The sequence below is a fragment of the Mustela putorius genome, unplaced genomic scaffold, assembly GCF_011764305.1.
Source record: "Mustela putorius furo isolate JIRA1106 unplaced genomic scaffold, ASM1176430v1.1 tig00000460_pilon_pilon_pilon, whole genome shotgun sequence".
Taxonomy (NCBI): Eukaryota; Metazoa; Chordata; class Mammalia; order Carnivora; family Mustelidae; genus Mustela; species Mustela putorius.
In genome coordinates, this window is record NW_025421389.1 from 20,959,699 (window position 1) to 20,987,533 (window position 27,835).

The window sequence follows — 27,835 nt, forward strand, 5'->3', positions numbered from 1 at the left end:
TCCAGGATCATGACCTGAGCCGAAGCCAGACGCTTAACGAACTAAGCCACTCAATTGCCCTATATGTCATCTTTAAAAAAAAAAAAAAAAAGATTTTATTTCTTTATTAGAGAGAGGGAAAGAGAAAGCACAAATGGGGGAAGGAGCAGAGGGAGAGAAAGAGAGAGAGAATCCTAAGCAGACTCCGAGCTGATTGTAGAACCCAGCAGTGGGCCCAACTTGGGGTGGGATCCAACGACCCTGAGATTAGGACCTGAGCCAAAATTAAGTCTACCACTTAACTGACTGAGCCAGCCATGTGCCCCTAAGGTGTACTCTTATAATAGTCGTCATCGTCTTATTATTATTATTTTAAGATTTTATTTATTTGACACAGAGAGACAGTGAGAGAGGGAACACAGGCAGGGGGATGGGAGAGGGAGAAGCAGTTTTCCTGTGGAGCAGGGAGCCTGACACAAGGCTCGATCCCAGAACCCTGGGATCATGACATGAGCGGAAGGCAGACGCTTAACAACTGAGCCACCCAAACGCCCCTCTTCTTCTAGTCTTCTGATTGGTGTCCTAAACCCTCAACTTTCTGTCCTTTTACTTACTGAAGGAGTCTTTATTGAACTTCTGCTTTGTACCAGGTATTGGTTTAGACCTGGAAATACAGTGATGCCATGTGACAGAACTTTCACAGAAACATGCAAAGGAAAGAGGCCTTTGAAAACCAAAGAGTACCTCAGTATTGCTTGAACAGAAGGTACATTGGGGAAGTGTCAAAAAAGGACTAGGCAGATCAAGCAAGGATTTTGGATTTCACTCAAGAAAGGTTTAGAAAAAATGGAAAGATTTCAAGGAGGGACTGACGTAATGGGAGTTTGTGCCATGTCACTGTGACAAATGAGTGTAAGAAAGCAGGCTGACAGCAAGACTCGAGGCAGAAAATGCAGTTAGAGTATCTCTGAGCTCTTCCCGGGACTTAGATGCCCATATCCACATGTAATAGTCCGGATTGTGAGTGCCATGACAGTGGAGATGTGGGAACAAGGACAGATTCCAAAGATATTTAGCAGATAGAATGACTTTTAGAGGTCCATTTAGATGTGGAGGGTGAGCAAGAAGTGTTTTCCTCAGGTTGTAGCTAGGGTCAACCAAGCAGATGCTGATACCACCAGCACGATAAGAACAACAAGAGCAGGAGGAGGATATTATTTGGCGATGATGAGTCTGGTTTCAGAGCAGCTCTGAGATGTCCGAGAGATCTGCAGGTGGAGCTGTTTAATAGGCAGCTGGGTATATGGACTGGAGCTCAAGAACAGGTTGGAAATCTAGATCGCGAACTTGGCAGCATAGAGAAGGTTTCTGAAAGTGCAAGCCCAGATGAGCCCAACAGAAAAAGTGTACGTAGTGCACAGAGGCAAATGGGTCAAGGATAGAACTAGAAGAAACCCAAGTCTGTTGGGTGGGCTGATGATAAGTAGCCAGTGAAAGCGATCAGAGGAAGAAGGTTCCATGAGGTCAAAGTGGACAAGTGGGGAGCCAAAAGGGAAAGCATTTCAAAGAGAAGAGCTGTAAGCAATGTCAAACGTAGCTGAGAGATGGATGGAGAAGCAAAAGGACTGTGGGCGGTCCCTGAGAGTCCTGGGGAAGTCACAGGCGATGTCTGTGCAAGCAGTAGGAGAACAAAGGTGAAGTCCGAGGTCAGACTGTATTTGGTTGAGAAGGAAATGGAAAGGACAAGGAGACGCGAGTGGAGGCCACTTGTGGTTGTTTTTTAAGCTAATTTTTGATTATTATAAAAGTCATGTATGCAAGGTGAAATTTTTCAAGTAGTATGAAACAATATAAAGTTAAAAGTCTGCATGTCTCTTCCCTCCCTCAAAAAGTAATCACTGTTGAGTTTGTTGTCCAGTATTTCAGAATATCCACAAGCATATATGTATATAATGTATATATCTAATATATCTAAATACAAATGGATACACACATTCCTTTTTTCAGTGTGTTAGCTAATATGTCTGATCCCTTTACTTATTTCATTTATGTGAAATATTTCACTTCTATGTTCTGGAAGCCTTCCTATATCTTTCTGACCTGTCACCTGCCTCTCTCTCTCTCTCGTTCACAGTGTTCCCCCTGCACTGACCTCCTTGCAGTTCCTGGAACACACCGGGCACACTCACACCTTAAGCCTTCTGCACTTGCCGTGCCCTCTGCCTGGAATGTTCTTCCCCCAGATATCCTCTTGGCTCCCTCTCTCACTTCCTTCAGATCTCTACTTCAATGCCCCCTCCTCCCAGAGGCAACCACCTATCATTCATAAAACTTTACCCTACTTCATTTGTCTTTGAGCCACTTATTATCTGTTATTTTATTTTTTTAAAGTACCTGCCAATGTGACCCAATGTGGGGCTTGAACTCATGACCCTGAGATCAAGAGTCCTGTGTTCCACCGACGGAGCTAGCCAGACCCCCAAGCACTTACTGTCTGCCCTGTCTGTCTTGCATCAGCTGACTTATTCAGTGGCTGACCCCCCCCCCCCACAAGAATGTGAGCTCCATGAAGAGAGGGACTGCCTTACAGCTCTACATCCGGAACCTAGAGTATCGGATCCTTAGTAGGTACTTGATAAAATAGGGGAAAAATAGAGAGAGCCAGCCTCATATAGTACAGTGGATAATAACATAGGGTTGAAGACTGCTTGGATTCTGATCTTTATTTCTTCGTAGGTGGGTGCACTCGGGTGGTGAACTTTTTCTCTGTAAGATAGGGTCATACCAGCACCTCACTCCTTGGGGTTTATGTGTGAACATATGAAACATACTTAGAGCAGTAGCTGACGTGTTGTGAACGGTGAGGAATGATCCTGGCTTGATCATTAGCAGTATTCTGTAAAGGCTCTAGTAACGCTGACGTCAGTGGCTCATTCTTCCAGCTCTTCTTCATGTCTTTGATTATTATTATGCCTTCTTGGCCTCCTTCCTCTGAACTTCACCCCTTAAATACCAGTGTCTCCTGAGTGCTTTTCATTTCTTACATTCTCTTCGGGTGAGCTCATGGTTTTAACTACTACCCAGCCTGAAGAGTGCTCCAAACCGCACTGTTCCCCAGGGCCTCAGACTCTCGCATCCAACTCTGAGCATTTCCATTCTAATTACTTGTTAGGTTGGATGACTCACTGAAGTGTGGGTTCCTCAAGGGCAGGGATGGCTTTCTTGGTTATCTTTATCTCCACTTCTCCAGAGGAGGTGCTCTTGGAAGGCGTACTTTACAGGTGTTTACAGTCTAGTGAAGGGAAGCAGACAATACATATATGACTGTAATAGGTCAGATGGTGACAAGTGCTGTTGAGCACGACAGAGAGAAGAGAGAGCTGGGAGAGGCTAAGGTATGATGGTCTATAAAGGACGGCCAGGGAAGACCTTTGGATGTTTGAAGAGAGTGCTGAAGGACTGATGATACCTGAGGGAAGAGTGTTTTGAGTACAAGCTGACAAACGCAGAAGGCCTGTGGCAGAGTGTGTTCAGGGCACAAGGGGGCCCGTGTGGCTGGTGAAAAGGAAGCTGAGGGGAATAGTGGTTGGAAAATAGGTGGGTAAAGAATTGGGGCAAGGGTGTCTCTGATCATACAGGGCCTTGAAACGAGATGACAAATCACTGGAGGCTTCTAAATAGAAGACTGACAAAATATGACTTAGTATTTGGAAGGGTGCCTCTGGCTGCTGGTATAAGAATAGACAAGAGGGAAGGGCGCCTGGCTGGCTCAGTCAGTTGGGCATGCAACTCTTGTTGGGTTTTTTAGTTCAAACCCCATGTTGGGGTTTGAATAAAATAAAATCTTTTTAAATTTTTTTTAAAGATTTTATTTATTTATTTGACAGAGAGAGATCACAAGTAGGCAGAGAGGCAGGCAGAGAGAGAGGAGGAAGCAGGCTCCCTGCCGAGCAGAGAGTCCGATGCGGGCTCGATCCCAGGACCCCGAGATCACGACCTGATCCGAAGGCAGTGGCTCAACCCACTGAGCCACCCACTCAACCCACTGAGCCAGCCCCCAAAAATAAAATCTTAAAAAAAAAAAAAAAGAAAAGAATAGACAAGAAGGAGGCAAAGGGTAAAAGCAGGGAAATCTGTTGGAAGGTTATTGCACTGGTCCATGTGACAAGATGTTGGGGCCTTGGCCTTGGTTGGTAGTGTGGAGGTGATGAGAAATAGATTCAGGTTATATTATGAAGATTGAGTGAAAATGTGCTGATATATTAAGTGTAGGGCTTGAGAGAAGGAGAGGTGAGAATGAATGGATAAGTAAATGAGTAAGTGAATAGGATGTACACATATATCCATTATAGAGTGATGGCTTCCAAGGGCTGCCTAGGTCAGAAAATAAAGGGGAAATATTACCTAATGACGATGCAGCCAAGATTCTGAGAAGAATATTTACATTCACAGCCCCCCCACCCCAGTTCCTTACCATCTTCCCTGCATACTTCAAACCAGAGTCATCTGCCTCCCACTCCCATTGATACTGGTGACAGCAAAAACCCCAGTGATTTCCAAGTTGCTAAAACTAATGGTGACTTTTTCATTCTGTTGTTCCTGGTATTTTGGTAGCATTGTCGAACTTCTGGAAGTTCTCCTGCCTTGGTGTCTATGACCCCACACTTTCCTTCCTGCTTTTCCTTTTATCTCTCTCAACTTTCTATCTCAAACCCCTGCACTGGCTTCTTGTCACATAGCCATCCCTCAACATTGGTGTTTCTTAGAGTTATGTTCTTAGCCCTCTTTTCTTTTTAATATTTCATTCATTTATTTATTTTAAAGATTTTATTTATTTATTTGACACAGAGAGAGAGCACAAACAGGGGGAGCAGCAGGCAGAGGGAGAAGCAGACTCCCCGCTGAGTGGAGAGCCCAACGTGGGGCTCGATCCCAGGACGCCGCCATCATAACCCAAGCCTATGGCAAATATTCAACTGACTGAGCCACCTAGGTGACCCGCACTTGTATGTCCTTAAACTGAATTCCTCTTTACAGTGAAGTTTGCTTCTCTCTGTATCACTTCTCCTAATGGCACCACCATGCTCCTGTAGTTGCTCACTTTTCTTCAGGATTCCTGCAATGGTTCCCAGGCTAATCATCCTCTGCTACAAAGACTGACCTTCCGAAAATGCAAATTAGACCATACTTTAATAAATACTTAAAATACTTTTAAAATTCCTTATCATCTTTTTTTTTTTAAGATTTTATTTATTTGACAGAGAGAGACACAGCAAGAGAGGGAACACAAGCAAGGGGAATGGGAGAGGGAGAAGCAGGCTTTCTGCCAAGCAGGGAGCCGGATGCAAGGCTGATCCCAGGACTCTGGGATCATGACCTGAGCTGAAGGTAGGCGCTTAATTACTGAGCCACCCAGGTACCCCTAAAAGTTCCTTATCATCTTAAGATCCTTTATTATCTGGTCTCACTCTTCCCTCACCTCTTACCTCCAAACACACCTCTGATTCCTTATGTCCTTGCCTCACTGAACTTGAATTTTCTTGTATGGTTGTGCTTTAGTGCATGTCATTCCCTCTATTTAAAATGTCCTTCCTTCCCACTTGTCCTGTTGGCTAACTCCTGACCCACTTCATGTATTACACCGTCCACCCCAACCTTCTTCGACCTCTCCTGTGTATACCGCTGTAGCATAATATGCAGACATCTGTCGTGGGTATTAACATACTGTATGGTCATTGTGTGGTTTGTGATAATGTATTCTGCTACCTCTTCCACTAGACCATGAGTCCTGTGAAGGTAGGAAAGTTGTCTTTCACTTCAGTGTCCCAAAAACTTAGTATGTCCTATAACAAGAGTATAAGAAATGTTCATTGAGCCAGTAAATGAATACATAAAAAATGGAGAATGGATAGGAAGAGATGGCTGAAGAGTAGAAAGGAAGAGAATCAAGAGCAAATATAGAAGGATAGTTTTGGAAAGAAAGTCCTAAATGTCTCTTTCTAGGTCAAGAGAAAAGAAGGAAAGGGATAGTTAGAAGCAGATCAGTTTGAGGTGAAGGTAAGAGATCGAAGGAGTCCATCTTGGACAGTTTCTAATTTCTCCTTAACGCAGTAGGAAAGGTATAGCTCTTTTCTGGAAGACTTGCATGTGTGTGAAGTTTTGTAACTGCTTCTTTGAATCTCACCTTTCACACCTGCAAAACACTTGATTCTGTTCCATAAACCTCATCTCTTGCAAAGAGCTCTTTGGGTTTTGAGCTCTTTAGATATGTAGCAATGGACCTAGTGATGATCATTACTTAAGTATGACTTTAAATCCATGCAGATGAAACCTGCTCAATTCCAAAGCCTCTCCCATTTGATCAGCCCTTTTCATTCTTTCTTTTTTTTTTTTTTTTTTTTTTTTTTTTTTTTTTTTAAAGATTTTATTTATTTATTTGACAGAGAGATCACAAGTAGGCAGAGAGGCAGGCAGAGAGAGAGAGAGAGAGGAGGAAGCAGGCTCCCTGCTGAGCAGAGAGCCCGATGTGGGACTCGATCCCAGGACCGTGAGATCATGACCTGAGCCGAAGGCAGCGGCTTAACCCACTGAGCCACCCAGGCGCCCCTTTTCATTCTTTCTATGTATTGTCAATGCTGCAGTTCCTAGAACTGGAGACATTACTTGCCTCCAAATTACTCTGAAAAAATTCACTAGACATAACATTACCAAGTGATTTCTTTTTCTTCCTTTCCTTCCTTCCTTCCTTCCTTCCTTCCTTCCTTCCTTCTTTTACAAAAGAGAGAAAAAGGATAATATTATCCTCTAACTGAGATGTCTAGCTTTTTTGAGTCATGCTTAAAGTCTAACTAAATGGTCTAAAATTGGTTTAGGATTCCTTTCAGGGATCAATGCCAACTTAGGCTAACAGGACCAGAGTTCAGTTGATATAAATTAGAACAAAATTTTATCCATAGTCGGGATGGAAAATCTAGGTGAGGATTAAGGTCATGGCCAAGGTACAAAAGAGGGAGGAAGTCTGAGTTAATTATAACCTAGGTTCTGCAGTCCTAATTCCAGGAAGCTGTCCCTTAGCTAGGTGGACAACTTGTTGATTGAAGAATATTCTCAGAGGAACTAGATGCTATAGCTCCTCATTCTAAGATGAATTTCCACAAGTGAAGGTGTTAGTACTGAAAGACTAGAACTTCTTGTCAGTTGAAGAAGCCCTTTGAGTAATGAACATTTGGTTATCTTCTCTTCAGCAATCATGACTGGCCTGGAAGATTTCCCAAAGGTTATCTTTCTCAGGGCCAGTTGGGTAAGTTTGCTTTGACATATTCTTGAATCTATATTACAGTGCATGCATTGTGTTCATTTGTTTATTCCTAGACACTTTTGGTAGATGACTAAAGTAAAAAAACAAAACCCCCCAAATCCAGGAGGATATGACCATCATTGTACCAGGCAAAGATCTTCTGATCTCTGAAGCAAAATGCAAGCCTGAATTAAAAGCTACATTATTTTTCTTAAAGATTTTATTTATGGGGTACCTGGTTGTCTCTGCCTTCTGCTGGGGTCATGATATCAGGGTCCTGGGATCCAGCCCTGTGTTGGGTTCCCTGCTCCCTGGCAAGTCTGCTTCTCCCTCTCCCTCTGCCCCACTTCCCCTGGTTTGTACTCTCTCTCTCTCACTTGCTTTCTCTCAAATAAATAAAATCTTGAGAGAGAGAGAGAGAGACACACACACACACTGCACCTTGTTTGCACACCATGAGCAAGGGGAGGGGCAGAGAGAGAGAGAGGGAATCTTAAACTGGCTATTCTCTGAGTGTGGGGCCCTACCTGCTCGATCCCATCACCCGAGCCGAAATCAAGGTTCAGATGTTCAACCGACTGAGCCATCCAGGTGCCCCTAAAAACTACATTTATTAATGTCTCTCACATGTGAACTCATCTGAGCTGATATCAAGTTCAAAAACTGAGAACGTACTTTGAAACATTATGGGTAGAGAATGGGTGATTAATTATGATCACTGGTTCATTTAACTTTTAAGATGTTTAGGATTAGGTTTTAGCCTCTCCTCTTTCACCTTATCCTCATCTCTATTTTTTTTTTAAAAGATTTTATTTATTTATTTGTCAGAGAGAGAGTGAGTGAGAGCGAGCACAGGTAGACAGAATGGAAGGAAGAGTCAGAGGGAGAAGCAGGCTCCCTGTGGAGCAAGGAGCCCGATGTGGGACTCGATCCCAGGACGCTGGGATCATGACCTGAGCCGAAGGCAGCTGCTTAACCAACTGAGCCACCCAGGCGTCCCTCATCTCTATTTTTTTTAAAGATTTTATTTTATTTATTTTTTTAAGATTTTATTTGTTTATTTGACAGACAGAGACTACAAGTAGGCAGAGAGGCAGGCAGAGAGAGAGAGAGAGAGAGAGAGAGAGAGGAGGAAGCAGGCTCCCCGCCGAGCAGATGTGGGGCTCCATCCCAGGACCCTGAGATCATAACCTGAGTGAAAGGCAGAGGCCCCAACCCACTGAGCCACCCAGGCGCCCCAATATTTTATTTATTTGACAGAGAGAGAGAGAGAGAGAGAAAACAAAAGCAGGGGGAGTAAGGGAGGGAGAAGCAGGATTCTTGCTGAGCAGGGAGCCCGATGCAGGGCTCGGGGCTTGATCCCAGGACTCTGGAATCAGGATGTGAGCTGAAGACAGAAGCTTAATGACTGAGCCACTCAGGCGCCCCACTCTTCTCTATTTTGAGCCTTATTCACACCTAGCCAATCCTATTGCTTAAGACCCAGGAAAATCATGTCCGAGGCTCCGGTGCATATTATACGTTGGGAATCATCATAGATTCCTGCTAGGGTTTAACTGGCGTGTTTTACACATGGGTTAGAGGTCAGATTTCAGTAATTTTCTAAATAAAAGCATCAAATCAAATCATCACCTTGCCCACCCCTGCCCCTCACAGCGCAAAAAGCAACCCCAGCTTAGGGAGGATGTGGTTAGGGTTAGGAAACCAGGAATCAAGTCCTACATTCCAAACTTCTGCCCCTGACTCACTCACCTCTGGCAAAGGCTTCTACTTCATCTCATTCTTGCAGGGGGAAAGTGAGGAGAATAACATTTCATTTCAAATCTTCTAGACCGGGTGACTTCTGTTAACCTGCAAGAGGTCTTGGCTGTCACAGAGAGGGACAAATAAGGAAAACGTGTAGTGACAGGTACTGTCTTAAGAGAGATGAGAGATGGGTTTTGTCTCCCATTTGTGTTTCTTGCACTGATAAGTGTGCGAGGTTTTATTGAGTCTCCATCAGCGGATTTCTTCTGGGATGGAGAGTCAGATGGAGATGGTAGAGCAAACAAAGCAGATCAAGGGCCATTCGGCTGTGGTATATAGCCCCAGTGCCATGGGGGTGAGATCTGGAGCCTTGGGTGAAGTGGGTAATAGTTTCCTCCATGTCGTAGTAACACGGGCATCACGTAATAAAGTCTTTCTACTAGCATAGTCAAGGCAGACAAAACCCTCATAGGGTCCAAGTTCAAGCAGGGATGATCGAAACACCACTTCTGACTTAACAAGTATTTGGCTGATATCGTTTGTTTGTTTAACCAATCCTGAGCTTACATGGCTTTCATTCCTTTCCTCCACCTGAAGGTCACTAAAATTGGGAACTGATTTCCTATCATCACCTTAGAACTCACTGTTATCTCAGAACTATATTTATTCACTTGTTCTATTAAGTTCCCTACCCCCCTGAGACCCGGAGTGTGGTGGCATCAAGGTAAAAATGCAGGCTGTCCTTAGGGAAAACAATAGGTATTTTAACAAGCAGGCTATAATTCAAAACCGCACAACAGTGTTTTAATTGCTTCTGGATCTGACAATACTGGAATGCATTAAAACTCAGAGCTTCTAAAGATCACCTTTCCTACTTTGCGTAAGGATCCAACATGTAATTCTTATAAAAACCCATCCATAGTTTGCATGTGTAAATCCACGGAGTAACAATGTGGGGTTATAAGCTGCATATGCTGTGCTTCTTTCAGTTCTGCTAAGGATATAAATCCTGAAATGCAGGCTTGGCAAAGACAGGAGTTAAGATGGTCAGTTCCTTAGGAATTTCTGGGATTTTCAGATTATAAGAGAGGTCTTCTATAAAAGACCTGCTGCCCATGGGCTCATTCTTCTCACCCAGGCCTTATGCGAAGGCAGCTCTGCACTCTCACCTTGTACAGGAAAGGGCTGTTAATCAGGGATCCCCATCTCTGCTTCAGAGTGAGAGGCTGAGCTGCAGGAGTGACTCAGCGGGCATCAGCTCTCCCGCTCCAGCAGCCCAGCCTGCAGGCCTCCAGGAAACAAGTCCCCCAGGCCTGCATCTCCCTTTGTGGCAAACTGCCACCAAACTCTGCTGCGTGTCAACACCGTACCAAACACGGTAAGGACAGTTTGCTGTTTCATTGTTTGAAAACCTACTCTATACAAGCCAGAGAGATGATGTGATAGGCTAGGGTTACCAAGGTGAGGTAGATCTTGTACCTTCCTTAAAAAGCTTACAGTTTAGTAAGGGAAAGAAACAAATGTAAATGTATCATTAGAGTACAATGACAGGTGTTAGAAGAGGCCCAACAGGAGGGCCAAAGGAAGCAGCCTGGGAAAATCCGGAGACTTCTCCAGGTGGAACAGGGATGTGCTGGGTCCACAGAGCCAGGGTAAAGCAGAGGGAAGAGTAGTTTGGAAAGGCATGGAATCACTAACGGGCGGTTTATTCATCACATCTGTACTGAGTGGCTTCTATGTGCTTGGAGCTTGGAATGTATCAGTGAACAAAACATCTATATATTTTTTCATTTTATTTTATTCATTTATTTGTCAGAGAGAGAGAGAGAGCAAGAGAGAGAGCGAGAGCACATGCCCATGCCCACGCCAGGGGAGCCAGAGCAGGAGCGGCAGGCAGAGGGAGAAGCAGGCTTCCTGCTGAGAAAGGAGACCTAGGCAGGGCTGGATCTCGCAGGGCTCGATCCAAGGACCCTGGGATCATGACCCCAGGCAGATGTTTAACTGACTGAGCCACCCAGTCATCCCAAAAAACAGTTTTAAAAAATTTCTGCCTTTGGGGGCCTTGCATTTATTTAAGTAAGGTAAAACAATTAAACAAAAAAATCATAAATCAGTAAATCACACAAAATGTTAGAAGTTGATTTTGGGAAATTGGGATGGGCGGGGGGTGGGGCGGTGTGTGTGTGTGTGTGTGTGTGTGTGTGTGTGAAAAAATAAGTATTTGGAGAGAGGTTTCTTGGAATGATAATTAGGGTGGTTGGGGAAGCCCAAGTGAAAACCCTGAATGAAGGGAGGGACTGGCCTGGGCATGAGTCCAGGAGGAGCAGTTCAATCCTAGGGGCCAGCCAGGGCTGAGGTGGGTGGCACGGTTGAAGAAGAGGAAGGAAACCCAGGAGAAGAAAGGGAGGGCAAGAGTGTGGGAAGGTGAGGAGGTCAGATACAAAATAGAAAGCCAGATCTTGTTGGGCCTAGTCTACTGTAAAGATTCTAGCTTTGGAATTTGAGTGAGGTGAGAACCACTGAAGGGTTCTGAGCAGAGGACTGACATGGTCTGACTTACATTTTGATGGGATCGCTCTGAACAGCCTGAAGAATAGACTATAGACCTGTAGACATGCAAGCTTGGAAGCAGGAGGCCAGTCAAGAGATCATTCCAGCAATCCCGGTGAGAGATGGCAGTGCCTTGGTGTTAGCAAGGGAGTTGGTTAAAAAAAAAAAAAGGTTCCGATTCCGGATACATTTTGAAGGTGGAACCCACAGGATTTCTTGATGGATTGATTTAGATATGAGACTAGTAGTCGAGGATGACTCCAAAGGTTTTTAGCTTGAGCAACTGGAAGGATCGAGTTGCCAACAGCGGAGAGGGAGAAAACTGTGGAATGGGTTTCTGGTGGGGAAGAAAGTCAAGAGTTGGATTTTGGACATGTTAAATCTGAGATGTCAATTAAGGGAGTGCAGAGGCGTACCTGGGTGGTTCAGTCTATGAAGCCTCTGCCTTCCGCTCAGGTTGGAAACCCTCATCCAGCTTCCCTGCTCACCAGGGAGTCTGCTTCTCCCTCTCCCCTCTCCCCCACCCTCATGATCTCTAACTCTCTCTCTCAACTAAATAAATTAAATATTAAAGAAAAAAAAAAAAGAAGTGAAGGTTGTGGAGATACCAAAGGGGCAGTTGCATCTACGTTTAGAGTTCCAGGGAGAGGTGGGACCTAGAGATAAATTTGAGAGTCATCAGTGCGTAGATGTTATTTAAAACCACACGGAATGAGATCATCCATGGAATGAGTACAGAGAGAGAAGGACTGAGCCTTATCTCTGATATTCCAAAGATACTGAAGCTGGAGGAAGGAGGAACTGGAAGAGGAATCTGAGAAGTGAAGAAAAGGAAGGCAGAAGGAAGGCCGCAGGAAAGCTGGGGAAGTCAAGTGTGTCGTAAGGCGCAGCAAACGGGAAGAGATGTTCAGGGGCGTCAAACACTGCGGAAAAGTTCCTGTAAAATGAGGATTGAGAATGGACTCTTGCATTTCTTGTGTAAGGAGAGTGGTTCCAGTAAAGTGGTAGGAATGAGCACCTGACTGGAGTTTGTTCAAGAGAGAACAGGAGTTGGGGACAGTAAGTGAATATTTGTAACTTTTAATCTTTTTTTTTAAAGGATTTTATTTATTTGACAGAGACAGAGACAGGGAGAGAAGGAATACAAGCAGGAGGAGTGGGGGAGGGAGAGGGAGAAGAGGGTGAAGAAGGCTTCCTGCTGAGCAGGGAGCCTGAGGCGGGGCTCCATCCTAGGATCCCCAGATCACAACCTAAGCCGAAGGCAGATGCTTAATGACTGAGCTCCCCCCAGGCTCATATTGGTAACTTTTAAAAAAATTTTATCTTATTTCTATTTTAAAAAATTTATTTATTTATTTATTTGACAGAGATCACGAGTAGGCAGAGAGAGAGAGGGGGAAGCAGGCTCCCCGTCGAGCAGAAAGCCCTATGTGGGGCTCGATCCCAGGACCCCAGATCATGACCTGAGCTGAAGGCAGAGGCCCAACCCACTGAGCCACCCAGGTGCCCCTATTATTATTATTTTTTTTTAAGATTTTATTTACTTATTTGAGAGAGAAGAGAGGAGAGGGCCAGAGGGGGGAGGGAAAGAATCCCAGGCAGATTCTGCCATTGAGTCTGACGTGGGGTCCGACTTGGGGCTTGGTCTCACAACCCTGAGATCGCAACCTGAGCCAAAACCAAGAGTTGGATGCTTAACTGACCACCACTCTGGTGCCCCGAGTATTGGTAACTTTTGAGGTGTTTTACTGCAAAAGGGAGCTGGTTTAGTGAAAGATGGGCTAGGTAATAGCATGTGTACACACTCATAGGAACAACAGAGTACGGAAGAAAATTAATTATGTAGGAAAAGGGAGAAATCACAAAGACACAAAGTGGAGGGAATGGGCTTTAAAAAAGAGAAAGAGGGGGTGACTGGTTGGCTCAGTCCATGGAGCATGTGAGTTGTGATCTTGGAGTTGTGAGTTTTAGCCCCACATGAGGTACACAGATTCTTTGAAAATAAAATCTTAAAATAAAAAGGAGCATGAGCAACCCAGTATAGGCAAGAGGGAGCATACACATGAGTGCCGACAGTAGCGAGTAGATGAAGTCAATGGAAGTTCTCCAATTTCTTCAATTTTCTTAGTAAAATAGGAGGAAAGGTCATCTGTGGACAGCAATAATCATGAGTTGAAGAAATAAAGTATGCTTGTCAGATAGTATTAAATGCTTTCTTAAGGTTCTGTAAAGGAATTTCAATTCTTGCAGTGAGACTAGCCAAACTTCGTTGTTCTCTCCAGCTACACCAGTGCAAGGGCAGAGCACGTAGACTTAGCGGAGGATGTGGTTTGGCAAATGAGCACAACAAAGGGAGTGAGAGGCAAGGATGTTGGGGGTATATTCATGGGCATGATCGTGACTGACCATGGAATATATGTAAGGTAGGTGAGGAAGGAAAGAAGGACATCAGGATGGTGAGGGAGATGGTAGCACCCATTTATCAGTGGTCACAGTGATTCCAAATTAATGTATGAGGGGAAATGGGCTGGCAAGACATAGGCAGAGAGAGGGATGCATGAAATTCAAACTATGGAGTGGTTGAAAAGACTGGTAATGACTTGGGAATGAGTGCCCAAGGAAGGGGAAAGATCTAATCAATGGACTTTAACAGGAAATCAAGAGGCTAGTTTGTTGGATCATTTGTGTCAGTGGTTTTCAAACTTTAGCCTGTGTCAGAATTACACAAAGAACCAATAAAAACACAGATATCCTACCCCCAGAGTTTCTAGGTCTGAGTCTGAGAAATTTTTTTTTTTTTTAAGATTTTATTTATTTATTTGACAGAGACAGAGCGAGCGAGAGCAGGAACACAAGCAGGGGGAGTGGAAGAGGGAAAGCAGGCTTCCCATCGAGCGTGGAGCCCAAAGTGGGGCTCGATCCCAGGACCTTGGGATCATGACCTGAGCCGAAGGCAGATGCTTAACGACTGAGCCACCCAGGTGCCCCTGAGCCTGAGAATTTTCATTTCTAACTTTCCTAGTGATGTTGCTGCTGCTATGGTCCAGGGACCACACTTTGAAAGCTAGTGATCGACGTGTATGTTGAAACTGCCAATTATTAAGATGTAAGTAGTTCTGTAGAATGACAGCGAGCAGGGAGAAAAAAAACTGTCAAGAAATAAAGAATGGGGTGCCTGGGTGGCTCAGTCAGTTCAGTGTCCGCCTTCAGCTCAGGTCATGATCCCAGAGTCTTGGGATCAAGTCCCACATCAGGTTCCCTGCTCAATGGGGAGCCTGCTTCTCCCTCTGCCTCTGCCTCCTGCTCCCCCTGCTTGTGTGCGTGCTCTACCAAACCAATGAATAAAATCTTAAAGAAAGAATGGTTGGGGTGCCTGGGTGGCTCAGTTGGTAAAAGCGTCCAACTCTTGGTTTTGTCTCAGGTCATGGTTGGGGGGGTCGTGAGATAGAGCCCTGACAGGGAGTGGGACCCTGCTTTCAAGTAGGGAGTCTGCTTGAAGATTTTCTCCCTCTGCCGGACCCCACCCCCAGCTAATGTGCGTGCTCTCTCCCAAATAAATAAGATTCAAAAAAAAAAAACAAACCTTAAAAAAAAAGAAATAATGGGGGAGCCTGGGTGGCTCAGTGGGTTAAAGCCTCTGCCTTCGGCTCGGGTCATGGTCCCGGAGTCCTGGGATTGAGCCCCGCATCGGGCTCTCTGCTCCTCGGGGAGCCTGCTTCCTCCTGTCTCTCTCTCTGCCTACCTGTGATCTCTGTCTGTTAAATAAATAAATAAAATCTTTAAAAAAAAAAAAGAAAAAAAGAAAAAAAATGAAACAATGATTTGGTGGCTGATGAGCTGCATCCGTTAGGGATAGTCGAGCAATCATGTGATTAAAAGCTGGCTTTTATGGGGACTGGCTGGAAATTGGGGGGCTGAAGCAGAAGCTGGTAGCAGCATGAGATTAAAACAAAGCTACAGGGACACTCGGCTGGCTCAGCTGGTTGGACGACTGCCTTCGAATCAGGTCATGATCCTGGAGTTTGCAGATCGAGTCCTGCATCTGGCTCCCAGCTCCTCGGGGAATCTGTTTCTCCCTCTGACCTTCTCCTCGCTCATGATCTCTCTCATTGTCTCTTTCTCAAATAAATAAACAAAATCTTAAAAAAAAAACCCACAAAAACAAAGCTACAGGCTTCATGGCAATGTTTTGCTGTGGTAGGTTCACAGGTCGGTGAGTTCCTGCTAAGGGACTCTGGTAGAAATGCTGCTATAGTTACCTTGAGTGATCACAATTGGACCAGATTAGGTGGGATGACATCTGATGGGTCAATAAAGCTTAAGTAGCTTGGTAGTAGGGCAGATAAGCCTGAGAACAGACAGAACAGTAATACAGAATGGAACTGTGGAAATGCCACACAGGGAGGTTTCCAAGGTGGTCAGGGCATAGATGACAACATGGGGTCATTACCTGGGCCCAGTTTGGGGTGCCACTTACTACTCATGGGGTCCTAGCCAAGTCATTTAATGTTTCTGTTGAATTTCCTGTCAAATGGGTATGTCATTGATGCCACATTACTCAGGGGAAAGTCAAGGATGAAATAAGTCAGTGCACATGGTTTGAAGATGTGAAATGCTGTACAAACATGATGAAAGTAAATTGCATTGAACTGTCCTTAGAAATTAGAGCAGAAGAAACTTAGGAATGTAAGAAAGGAGTGGAAAAGAAAGGAGAAACTGTTATCCAGGGAAAGCGTGAGGTGCATAGAACAAAGAATTAAGTGTGCAGTGTGGACAGTTTCACATTCAATATGATCCCTCATAAAAAAGGGTCTAATATTTATTTTTAGAAGATTTTATTTGAGAGAGAAAGCAAGCTCAAGCAGGGGGATGGGCAGAGGGAGAGGGAGAAGGAGGTTCCCCACTGAGCAGGGAGCCCTGTGACAGGCTCAATCCCAGAACTCTGGGATCATGACCTGAATGCTCTGGTATTTATTGACATTCATGTGGAGAAACTTTTTTACATAGTTGTTTCCTCAGAAATCCTACCTTTAGACCATAGTTGCTGACATACATGAGTAATAGGCTTGAACTTGAGCAGCTGTCCTCTCCCCTCTTTGTTGTCACCTTGTGCTAACAATGTCTGGGCTTCTACATAGTGAGCAAAGGTGGGGGGGGGGGCACCTGTGTTCTCGGATGCACCCTGTGCAGGTTTCTGTCCTGGCTTCTGTTACCTGGAATTGAAATTGCCTGCTGCTGTTAGACCAGACAAACGGAGGGCAGAAATTGTGCCTTGTCAAACTCTTTCTATGGTTTTCCATGCACTGGCCTTAAGATAGCCCAAACCCTGGTATGGCATAAAAGGCACTTCATGATCTGGTCCCCATTCTCCGACCTTACATCACCACTTCTACCTGGAGATTCAGCCAGATGTATGTTCTTTCACAACCTCCAATGTGTCCAATTTCTTCTGACTTGACAGCTTTTTTTTTTTTTTTTTTAAAGATTTTATTCGATAGAGAGCAAAAGTGCACAAGCAGGGGGAGCCTTAGAGGCAGAGAGAGAAGCAGGTTCCCCACTGAGCAGGGAGTCCCATGCAGGGCTCAATCGCAGGACCCTGGGATCATGACCTGAGCTGAAAGGCAAGGGGTAACGGCCGAGGAAATGAGGCACCACTGTCTTAATAGCCTTTACACAGGCTGTTCTACCTGCCCAGTGTACCAGGTTCCATTCTTGGCTCTTACTGTTCTGATTCACTTTTGATATTGGTTCCTCGGACAGCCTTCTTTGAACCCTCTTCACAAGTCTGGGTCAGACTCTTTCAAGCATGCCTTTCACTTCCCTCTTTATAGCACTTTTCACATTGTAACTGCACGCTTAATTACCTGTCTCACCGAACACTGAAACAGGTAACATTCAGTCTTATCCATGACGTCTGCCTCTACTCTTTATTTAGCACAGTGCCTGGATTTAGGAGTTACACGAGTATCTGAGGGATGCTGAAGTTGTCTGCTCATAACTCAGCACCCACAAATTCAGTGAAAGCCAGCCTCAATGGCTCTTCACTAGGAGAGAAAAGACTTTTGGGGTTCAGGAGGGCAAAAGTGAAGTTGCCACTTTGAGGAGCCGCTATTTTAACTTAAGAAAATACTGTACATGCACTATTAACCACCACACACTGGAGATGTGCTGGATGGCAGAGGAGGAAGTTGCAGTGGAGTGAGTAGTAAATGTTTGTTTTGAGGACTTTTTGGGGGTGACCAGATGGTTACCAAAAAAATTACATGTCATGAATCAACTAGGCCTTATAGGTTATTAGTGCTAGCTGATCTCATACCTTTTAATTTAATTCTCACTGTTATGAAACTGAGAAAACCCTGAAGATTACTAGGACTGTAGTAGTAATTTTCAGTCTTTTGCTATGCATATTTTAAGTTACCAAATGTCTTTTGAAGAGGTAGTTTCAGTTTTGACCACCTGTGATTACTTCAAGAAGCAGTAAGTTAGGCATGATTTCATTTCAGAAAAGCAGCAGCCACTGTGGAGACTTTCCTGCTGATCACTTAGGAAAACTTCCCTTGATTAAGCTAAAGCAGTGGTTTTCTAAGTGGATAAATTTGGGACTGACTGGGTGAATGTTCAGTACTGTTAAAGGATTAATACTGTACTGTGAGCCATAATGCTTTTTCAGTATGCAGTTAGCTTTTGGTTGTCAGCTGGTAATGCATGTCTTGCCCTGGCTGCAGGAGTTACGATGGATTTAGAAATGTACCAATAAACCATTCAAAGATGGTAAAATCCCCTGAAAAGCCAATGAATGATTAAGTATCTCCTACATCCTCAATAATAACAGCTCAAGAAGACAGATAGCAAGCATTTGTATTTATTTCAGGACATAATGTACTATTTAGAACAATAGAGAATACTAAATTTTTAACTATTTAAATATCCATAGGGTATTTTATTTTTATTAAGATAGGTTCTAAAAATCATGAACTGAACAGATTAATAATTTAACACACATCAAAATTAGATTTAAAAAGGAGGTGGTGGCTCTTAGTAGCTCTGTCCTGGTGTTAAAGATGGTGTAAAGATACTTACTTAGACTACAACGAAGTACTCTAACATTTATAAATGCAGGTGTTATCAAAAGGTCGATCTCTGGGGTGCCTGGGTGGTTCAGTCATTAAGCATGTGCATTCAGCTCAGGTCATGATCCCAGGGTCCTGGGATGGAGCCCCGCATCGGGGTCCCTGCTCTGCAGGAAGCCTATTTCTCCCTCTCCCACTCCCCCTGCTTGTGTTCCCTCTCTTGCTGTGTCTGTCAAATAAATAAAATCTTAAAAAAAAAAAATTTCTGTAGCAAAGAGAAACCATCCAAATTTTATTCTTTAGATTATGGACATGATTTAACTATATCACTATGGCACGTGGTATTACTATTTTTCTTACTGTAGCAAGTCCTAGTTTTCCCAAGACCTTTTCCCTGACTATTCTGGAAATAAAATAAATTTGTCATGTATTTCAAACCTTCAGGTTAGAATGTTATCCTCAAAAATCTATTTGCCAGGTTGGTATATTCACATATATCCTTTCCGATTTTAGGCTAAGCAAAGACATGTCCTTAGAGCTGAATTAATGTATTAAAGCAAGACAATCCATCTTATTATCTAGAGAAACTATAATCCTTCCATGTAGTGTCTGACAGAGAAAACACTGATTTTGACACATTATCTTCTTTTATTCAAGTACCAGTCTGATCACACATGGTCCAAGAACCCTCAAATAATAAGCCACATATAAACAGATGTTAAAGATTGGTCTTCAAACATTATAGCCAATGATGCCACGCTTGCCTATGATCTCGCCGACATAAAACCACATCCACACCTCGGTGGCCACCAAACCATTCAGCAGAGCTTCCTGAAAAAAGCAGCACAAATTTTAATGTACATTGTTTTTCTTATGTATGTATTTAAAAGTACTCTTCCCCAGGATCAAGTAACAGAGAATGTAAGGATGCTATTCATTTAGAGAGCAGTTTTAGCCAAAGTCAAGGTTTACTGATGTTAACTTTGTTCAACAGCTGAGACACTTGAACTTTCAATTATGTAAGGTAAGTAGTCCAGAGCTTATAAATTCTTTCAAAGCATTCTTTAAAGACCTGAACTGACTTAACCCTTTCATTATTAGTTTATGAGACACTTTATGAGCCCTAGAACAACCCACATCCTGGAAATAGCTGACACATTTAGACAGGGCATTCATATGAAAGGATGGCCATAGTAAGGGAAGTCTCTGAAGAGACATTTCTGTCTGGCCAAAGAGAATTCGTTGACAGATGAAGAGCTCTGTCTTCCCCTTTCTTCATTTATTATTTGGTTTAACTCTTTCCAAGTATTCAGTAATGACTCAGTTTCACAGATCAATGTTTTACTGCCCTGAAAAAGCACGCTGTGTGCAAGTGCAACTAAGGATCTTGAAACTCCAGTTGAAGTACTCCTCTACAACAAAACCGGGCCTTTCCTTTTAGCACCTGGATGTGAATTTTAATTTTCCCCTTCAAACTAGACCAGAAATACCAGAGGTCTGAAAAACAACTGTATTTTCCAGGATGTAGATTCTAAAGCCAGAAATAATTTAGTTGTTTGGCTCAAACAAGCAAACATAAAATCCAAGTTCCAGTTCTTAACAATCTTTAGATTTTATCTTAATGCTATTCAGTAACCCTTCATATTACATGATACACTTGCTAGGTTTTGATATTTTTATCTTCATGTAAGTGTTAGTTGCCTGATAGTCCAAGAGATCTTTTGGCTAAACTGGGAGTATTTCCAGGCCTTTGGATTAAAAAAAGTACAAAATCAGCAAAGTAAGCCATCCTATTTTAGTATACTAACCAAAATAGGAGAGGGAAAAGAGTTGCCCAGAAAAAATGCTCCTTTCTTTGTTATAAGACTAACAGGAAACAAAGACATATGATAGCTGAATTATTTCAACCCAGATGACAACATTAGAAAGGTAAGTATCTTTCTCAGCAGTCAAGAAAGAGATTATCTTTCATTATGTAGGTTTTATTCTCACTGGAAAATACATATATTAATCAAAACAATCAGAAAAATCCCAAGGGAAGACATTTTCAGTTACGCACATACGTTTTCATTTAGCCCATAGTTACCTTAACTGTGAGCTGTTTGAAGCTACCAGTTTGAGCACTCTTGACTATTTTTTTCAAGCTCTGAATAGCTGTAGGGATCTCAGCAGGGGTTGGAGGAACCAGCTCAACTTTGGCATAGTGCCAAAATGTAGCCAATCGAGGCTTTGAGTAAGTCACAGCAGCTGGAAAACAAAACAAAACAAAACAAAAAACCAGGATGAACTCACAAGAGACCGAAAGAAGCAGATGTGTGGGCCGGACACAAATATTTATTCATGCATCACATTCATTCACTGCTTGTACCAAATGTGCACCCGGTGTGAAAAAGTCAAAGCTGCTCCCTGGTAACAAGAGGCTTTTAAAGATGCAGAACACCGGGGCGCCTGGGTGGCTCAGTGGGTTAAGCCGCTGCCTTTGGCTCGGGTCCTGATCTCAGGGTCCTGGGATCGAGTCCCGCATCGGGCTCTCTGCTCAGCGGGGAGCCTGCTTCCTCCTCTCTCTCTCTCTCTGCCTGCCTCTCTGCCTACTTGTGATCTCTCTCTGTCAAATAAATAAATAAAATCTTTAAAAAAAAAAAAAAAAAAAAAGATGCAGAACACCTGTGTCACAGGGAAGTTCAATCAGGCAGGAAGCTGTAAGCACATTCAATTATGCCAGGACTTCACTAGTGGCCAGCCAGTACGGTTACTTCATTTACGAATGGCAAATCTGGTTAACTGTAAAGTTATGAGAAGTTGGATTCAGAAGCAAGAAAACAGAGCAATGTAGCCTTATTTTCTTGGTAGAGCAAGCAAAAAATTAGGAGGGAAAAAGTGTGGAAGGGGAGGGAACGAGCTACACAGAACAGCATCCTTAAGAATAAGATTAAAACTTGTCAAAGTGTTGGCTACGAATCCAGATGGAATTATACCAATTAGTGCCCATTTTTGGTATCCTCATCAATATGTGAATTAAATCTTTCCTTAACAAAAGCCCAGCTGCTCCTCCTTCAAAACAGTACAAATAATAAAAATAAAACCTACATGTATTGTTCAGAGCAGCCAAACTCAAATCTATTACTCTGGTGAAATTCCTCAAGGTAGTTAACTATTTCAGAGAAAAAAAAAATTCTTAATAACCCAAGTAGATGTAAGATTATGGTAGTGATTTCAGCAAGAGAAAGGCATTTAAAAAAATTTTTTAAAAAAAGATTTTATTTATTTATTTGACAGTAAGAGAGCACAAGCAGGGGTAGCAGCAGAGGGAGACAGAGAAGCAGGTTCCCTGATAAGCAAGAAGCCTAATGCGGGCCTCGATCCCAGGAACCTGGGATCATGACCTAAGCCGAAGGCAGATGTCTAATGGACTGAGTCACCAAGGCATCCCGAGAAAGTAATTTTATAAAAAAAGTTACAACAAGACAATGTGATAGAAACAGCACACTTGCATGAACATCCATAAACTGTCTACTATTCAAAGATGGGGGGGTGGTGCCTGGGTAGCTCCTGCAGTGAAGTGTCTTTCTTCAGTTCAGGTTATGATTCCAGGGTTCTGGAATCCCACACTGGGCTCCCTACTCAGCGGGGAGTCTGCTTCTCCCTCTGCCCTGCCCTCATGCTTGTGCATGTACTCACTCTCTAAAATAAATCTTAAACAAAAACAAAAAATTAAAACAAACCCAAAACATGGTAAAGATGGATTATCCAAGGTTCTTGGTACTTCTATTATTAGCTTCCTGGATTTGGGTATTCACTACTCTTAGAATCAGTATCTGCACCATCCTTTGTGCTCACAGCCATGGGTAAATCTTTAAGGAGACACAAGTTCTACATAGAACTGACAGTACCTGGAGGATGGGGCTATCACACACAAAAAGGGGGGGGGTCTACCACAGAGTACAAAATCTTGTGTAATTGTCTTTACAGTTATCTTCAACACAGATATTTCATCCTTTTAAAAAAAAACACAGTACTTTGGGGTGCCTGGATGGCTCAGTGGGTTAAGCCGCTGCCTTTGGCTCAGGTCATGATCTCAGAGTCCTGGGATCGAGTCCCACTTCGGGCTCTCTGCTCAGCAGGAAGCCTGCTCCCCTCTCTCTCTCTGCCTGCCTCTCTGTCTACCTGTGATCTCTCTCTGTCAAATAAATAAATAAAATCTTTAAAAAAAAAAGTAAAAAACAACAACAACAACAGTACTTTGTATACAAACACTATACTTTAGTTGGTAAATTTGTTTTTCAGGGAGTACAGGTTAAAAAGTTTCAAACTGCTTTATGTATGTATAAGGGATGAATAAAACAGATGTAAATGAATGGTGGATGATGGGAGCCAGGTTTCTCACTGTAGGAAAATTATAAATAGGCAAGAAAAGAAGCAAGAATAAATCCCATAGTACTGGATTAGAGTTGGAAACATTCATATGACCTCACCTGTAGCTCAATATATATACAGATGGGCAGATACAGAAACAATCATGTATATGCATATATACACATGGGTTACCATACACACACACCCTTAAGAGGCCCCAGAAGTGATGACATTCTAGCAGTCTAGTAGCAAGAAAGATATTCATTGCCTAGATCTTAGTTTCAAAGTACGTTGTCCAACAAAAGAAACTAGGACTCCTTGGAGAAATGGTTGATTCTAAGGCTGGGCAGGGAGAATGTAACATGACTTTGAAGGATTTTGTAGTACAAGAAAGGGGGTACTCAATGGGACAGAGGTGCCAACCTGAAAGGGTTCTCAATGGTCAAGGCTGCAACAATTTGAACAAAATAAATAACATACTTTTGGAGATAAGGAGGAGGAAATAAATGTACATGAGTCCATACATGACTGAATAAACACACAGGGAAGAACAAATCTTTCTCATAGAATTCCATTTAATTATATGTAAATACTCCTTCCTAAAGGAGATGGGATCCCTGCTGTTGGCAGCTGCTCCCTGCCCCCTCAGCACACACCACTGAGAAAACTTAGTTACTTGCTTCTAGGGAACAGATTATGGGAAGGGAAAAAACAGTAACTTTACAGTGAGAAACCTAGCAACACCACCATAACCAAATGATGAAAACTATTTCATCAGTGATGTTACACAGGTATCACGTACATCCTGATATGTGATTATAGCATGTGGCGCCCCAAAAGAATTGATTTTTAAGTAATCTCTACGTGGAGCTTCACTTTTGTAATATTCTTTCTCAAAATCCATAGCTTGACTGATCATGAGAAAAATACCAGACAAATCCAGATTGGAGAACATCTTTATAGGACACCTAGATAGGTATTTACAAAAATACTTAAAAACAAAACAAAACAAAACTAAACTGTCAAAGTCGTGGAAAGTAAGAAAAACTGTCATTAAAGTGTTACATGTCAGAGGAATCTAGGGAGATTAACAACTCAATACGATGTGGAACCTGGATGGGCTCCTGGAACAGGAAGAGATTAATGGGAAGACTGGTAAAATCTCAATAATGTTTCAATTTTAGTAACCATGAAAAAAAAATTAAACTCTTATGACTTCTTTGGGGAAGTCTGATGATAAAGTTACTAATTTCTGTAGCTTCTTTGTGTCCCCAGGTTAATTAGCAGATATAGTAATTTTTTTTTAACATAAACTCTCTCTCTCTCTATATATATAAAAACAAGTTCTGTGCCGAACATGGGGCTCGAAATCACGACCCAGAGACTGAGAGTCATGTTCTACAGACTGAGCCACCCAGATGCTCCTATAGTCAGTTTAAAAAAAAAAAAAATAAGATTATGTATGTATGTATGTATTTTTTTAAAAGATTTTATTTATTTATTTATTTGACAGAGAGAAATCACAAGTAGACAGAGAGGCAGGCAGAGAGAGAGGGAAGCAGGCCCCCCCGCTGAGCAGAGAGCCCAATGCGGCACTGGATCCCAGGACCCTGAGATCATGACCTCGGCCGAAGGCAGCAGCTTAATCCACTGAGCCACCCAGGCGCCCTGTATGTATGTATTTGACAGAGAGAGAGAGAGACAGCCAGAGAGGGAACACAAGCAGGGGTAGACGGAGAGAGCAGGCTGCCCGCCAAGCAGGGAGCTCCATATGGGACTCCATCCCAGGACCCCAGGATCATGACCTGAGCCTAAGGCAGATGCTTAACGACTGAGCCACCCAGGCGCCCCCCCCCCCTTTTAAAAGATTTATTTATTTGATACAGAGAGCGCATGGGGGAGAGAGTGCACAAGCTCAAGAGCAGCAGGCAGAGGGAGAGGGAGCAGCAGGCTTCCCCTGAGCAGGCAGATGCCTAACTGACTGAGCCACCCAGGCACACGGTTAGCAGTTTTTTTTTTTTTTTAAAGAATTGATTTTTTTTTTGTTTGTTTAAAGATTTTATTTATTTATTTGACACAGAGAGAGCCGCGCGAGAGAGATCATAAGTAGGCAGAGAGGCAAGCGGAGAGAGGAAGGGAAGCAGGTTTCCTGCTGAGCAGAGAGCCTGAGATCATGACCTGAGCTGAAGGCAGAGGCTTTAACCCACTGAGCCACCTGGCACCCCAAAAGAATTGATTTTTTTAAGTAATCTCTACGTGGAGCTTGAACCTGCAACCCAAAATCAAGAGTTGCAGGCTCCACTGACTGAGCTAGCCAGGTGTCCCAATTTTTATTAGACATTTAACATTCACATTTAATACACCGAATTGTTACAAAGCAAAATATATTTCACATTTAACAGCCTGGCCCCAGCTGAGTAGTTCTTTCTGAGTACTTCTGGAAGAATAACAACTGTTACTTTTAATTACAATAATACAGGAGAGTTTGCTTCTTAGTAAAATTTCCTTTTGGTATTACTCTTCTTTTGCATTTTATTACTAAGTTTGCAAACCCACCACCTGAAAAATGTGAAAGCCATGCCCCAGGGGGAAAAAAAAATTCACCCGAAACTTAAAAAAAATGTTGCTTCGAATCATCCACAAAAGTCTAAAGGATAAAGCCACAATCCTTCTCTTTTTATTCATGTAAAGAAGTGTAGAGCTCTATCAAAACAAGTACTGGGATGATCTTAGTAACACTGCAAACTTGAGCTCTTTACAGAAATGTGTAAATGAGTCGACTGTGGGGTTGTATAGGAGGAGAGGCTCAAACATTATTGTATTTGGCACCCTAATGCCTTCAATAATCTACTGGCTGCTGATGGGAGCAAAGGAAGAAGATAAATCGATCACAGTAAAATAGGTTCAAAAATATCACATATAGTCAGAAAATTATTTCTGTTCCCATTTCAGAATCAAATTTGAGTGAAAGCTATCTAGAGATACGTTCTTCAACCGCTCACTAGAATATAGCACTCCAGAGAAGACGCTCCCCTCATTTTATTTCATCTCACTTTGGAAATAAAATGGAAGAGCTTGCTACCCAGAAGACAACTGCGATATTTCCTGACAGAAGAGGCTACTTCTCAGGGCTGTTGACTATTCAGGGTCGTTCTCAAGTACAGCGGTCTGTCAGTAAGACAACGGTTTTTTTCAAACTGAAAAAAGCTCCATGAATATTAACGCTAGAATGATAAAGATTACTGTTCATACACCTCCCTTTCTATGTTTGTGGGAGCAAACATAGGGATATTCGTCCACAAAGTCCAATTCCATCTAAAATTTCCATTAGATTAAAGAAGCATTTCATAATCTGGCCAGGACAGAAAGCAAAGTCGACGTTCAAAAAGCATGCCTACCCCAAAAAATGTATGTAGACTTCCAGATACCCTATTTGAAACCAGACAACCTGGTGCGGCCAAATTTACGGTACTTTCACCTGCCTCTGCCCTCCCTTTCCCTCGTTCGGCCGCAGGGCCCTACCCTCCATACCTCCACGCCTCGACATCTAAGGGGGCGTCATGGCGGCAGTGGAGGGCGACTCCAGCCTTCCCACACAGCCCTCCCCTCCTTCACTGTGGCGGTTAGAATTCCGAACTTCTTGAGTGTACTGAGAGCCCCAGCTGCAGGCCAGGCGGACGGAAAGGCTAGAGGAGTCGCAGCCTGGCCCCTGCTCTCCCCCACCGAGCCCCCACACCGGCCGTCCCTCCCCAGCTTCCGCGGGGCCCTCGAGGCACCACCGCCCGCGGCGTCCCCTAAGACCCTCCCGCCCCGGCAGTCCGCCGCCGCGCTCACCGTTCACCAGCGCCGGGGCCTTCTCCGCCAGGTTACGGACAAACTGGGCCATGGTTCCAAGCTGGAAGGTCCGTCACCCGGGACGGCAGCTGAATGTCACCCTCCCCGCCCGAAGGACCCGCCGCAGGACCCCGTTCCGCTTCCAAGGTCAGGCCTCCTCTTTCCGTGCCAGTCCAAAGTATTTAGGCGTCCTGTTACCATTCCGGAATCTAGCTAGCCAAATTATTCTCTTCAGCCTCGGAGGAGAAAGAGCAGATGGAAAGGTGAGGTCAGAGAACACGTGGAGAGCGGTGGGCTTCGGCGGAGGAACAGGCATCTGTTGGGGCAGCCGCTCACAGAGGCCCGGAAGGCCCGCCCTCGGAGGGCGGACGCATGCGCTGTGGGCCTCCCATGCCGGCCTTGGCGCGGGCCGGCTCCGGTGTTGGCTATTTTCTGAGAAAACGTGGGAAGTTAGGCCTGGAAGGCGTCTGTAAGGTTTTCCTAGGCCAGGACGACCGTTTTATAAAGGCAGACAGCTCAAACGTGGAGAGTTATGGTCAGAGCCGGCGCCACATAACCTGTCATGTGATTCAGTCTTTTGCCTTTCTTCAGCGGATCTTTCCTAGTCCCGATCTCCCCTTCATTTTGTATCGGGATCGGAGTCCAGTCCCTCTAATTCCCTAGTGAGTCGCAAGGAACTATGGAGATGGGAGCAACAAAACATTTACTGAGGGAGGGCTTCCAGTATGTCGGGCCTCCAGTATGCCAGGCCTTTTGGAATTTGAGAAAGCCTGTTAGGCAGTGTCCCCCATTTAAGACTGGGATTGATAAATGGCCACATAGCTAGTGAGGGGCAGAGTTGGGATCTGACACGATTGCAGTGTAAACAGGTAAGAGGCGAATGCAATTAGGAGTGATGGTGATCTGGAAAGATTTCTAGAGAAGACATAACAGCTCTGTACTTCAGGATTGAAACTTTAATATGACTGGGAGAAAAGATTTATCTAGGGAAGTGGCATTTGATGTG

At 43.7% G+C, this 27,835-nt stretch overlaps 1 protein-coding gene across 1 annotated transcript; it reads right to left on the reverse strand.

Annotated features, from left to right (window-relative positions):
- Positions 1-19,270: 19,270 nt before the first annotated feature.
- ATP5MG (ATP synthase membrane subunit g) lies at positions 19,271-26,984 on the reverse strand. Its single transcript, XM_004749952.3, has 3 exons — positions 26,830-26,984; positions 20,729-20,889; positions 19,271-19,473 (listed from the first exon to the last, which is right to left on the reverse strand). Exons 1-3 carry the CDS (start codon positions 26,879-26,881, stop codon positions 19,375-19,377), a joined length of 312 nt encoding a protein of 103 aa, XP_004750009.2. The 5' UTR covers positions 26,882-26,984; the 3' UTR covers positions 19,271-19,374.
- Between the last annotated feature and the right edge of the window lie 851 nt (positions 26,985-27,835).

What these genes read in the sequence shown, in the direction of transcription:
- ATP5MG (XM_004749952.3), bottom strand. Translation starts at nt 26,881, where the DNA reads ATGGCCCAGTTTGTCCGTAACCTGGCGGAGAAGGCCCCGGCGCTGGTG. An exon ending in GGCCCCGGCGCTGGTGAACG is followed by an intron (nt 20,890 to 26,829) that starts GTGAGCGCGGCG and finishes TTTGTTTTCCAG; the next exon opens with CTGCTGTGACTTACTCAAAG. An exon ending in TCAAACAGCTCACAGTTAAG is followed by an intron (nt 19,474 to 20,728) that starts GTAACTATGGGC and finishes TGCTTTTTTCAG; the next exon opens with GAAGCTCTGCTGAATGGTTT.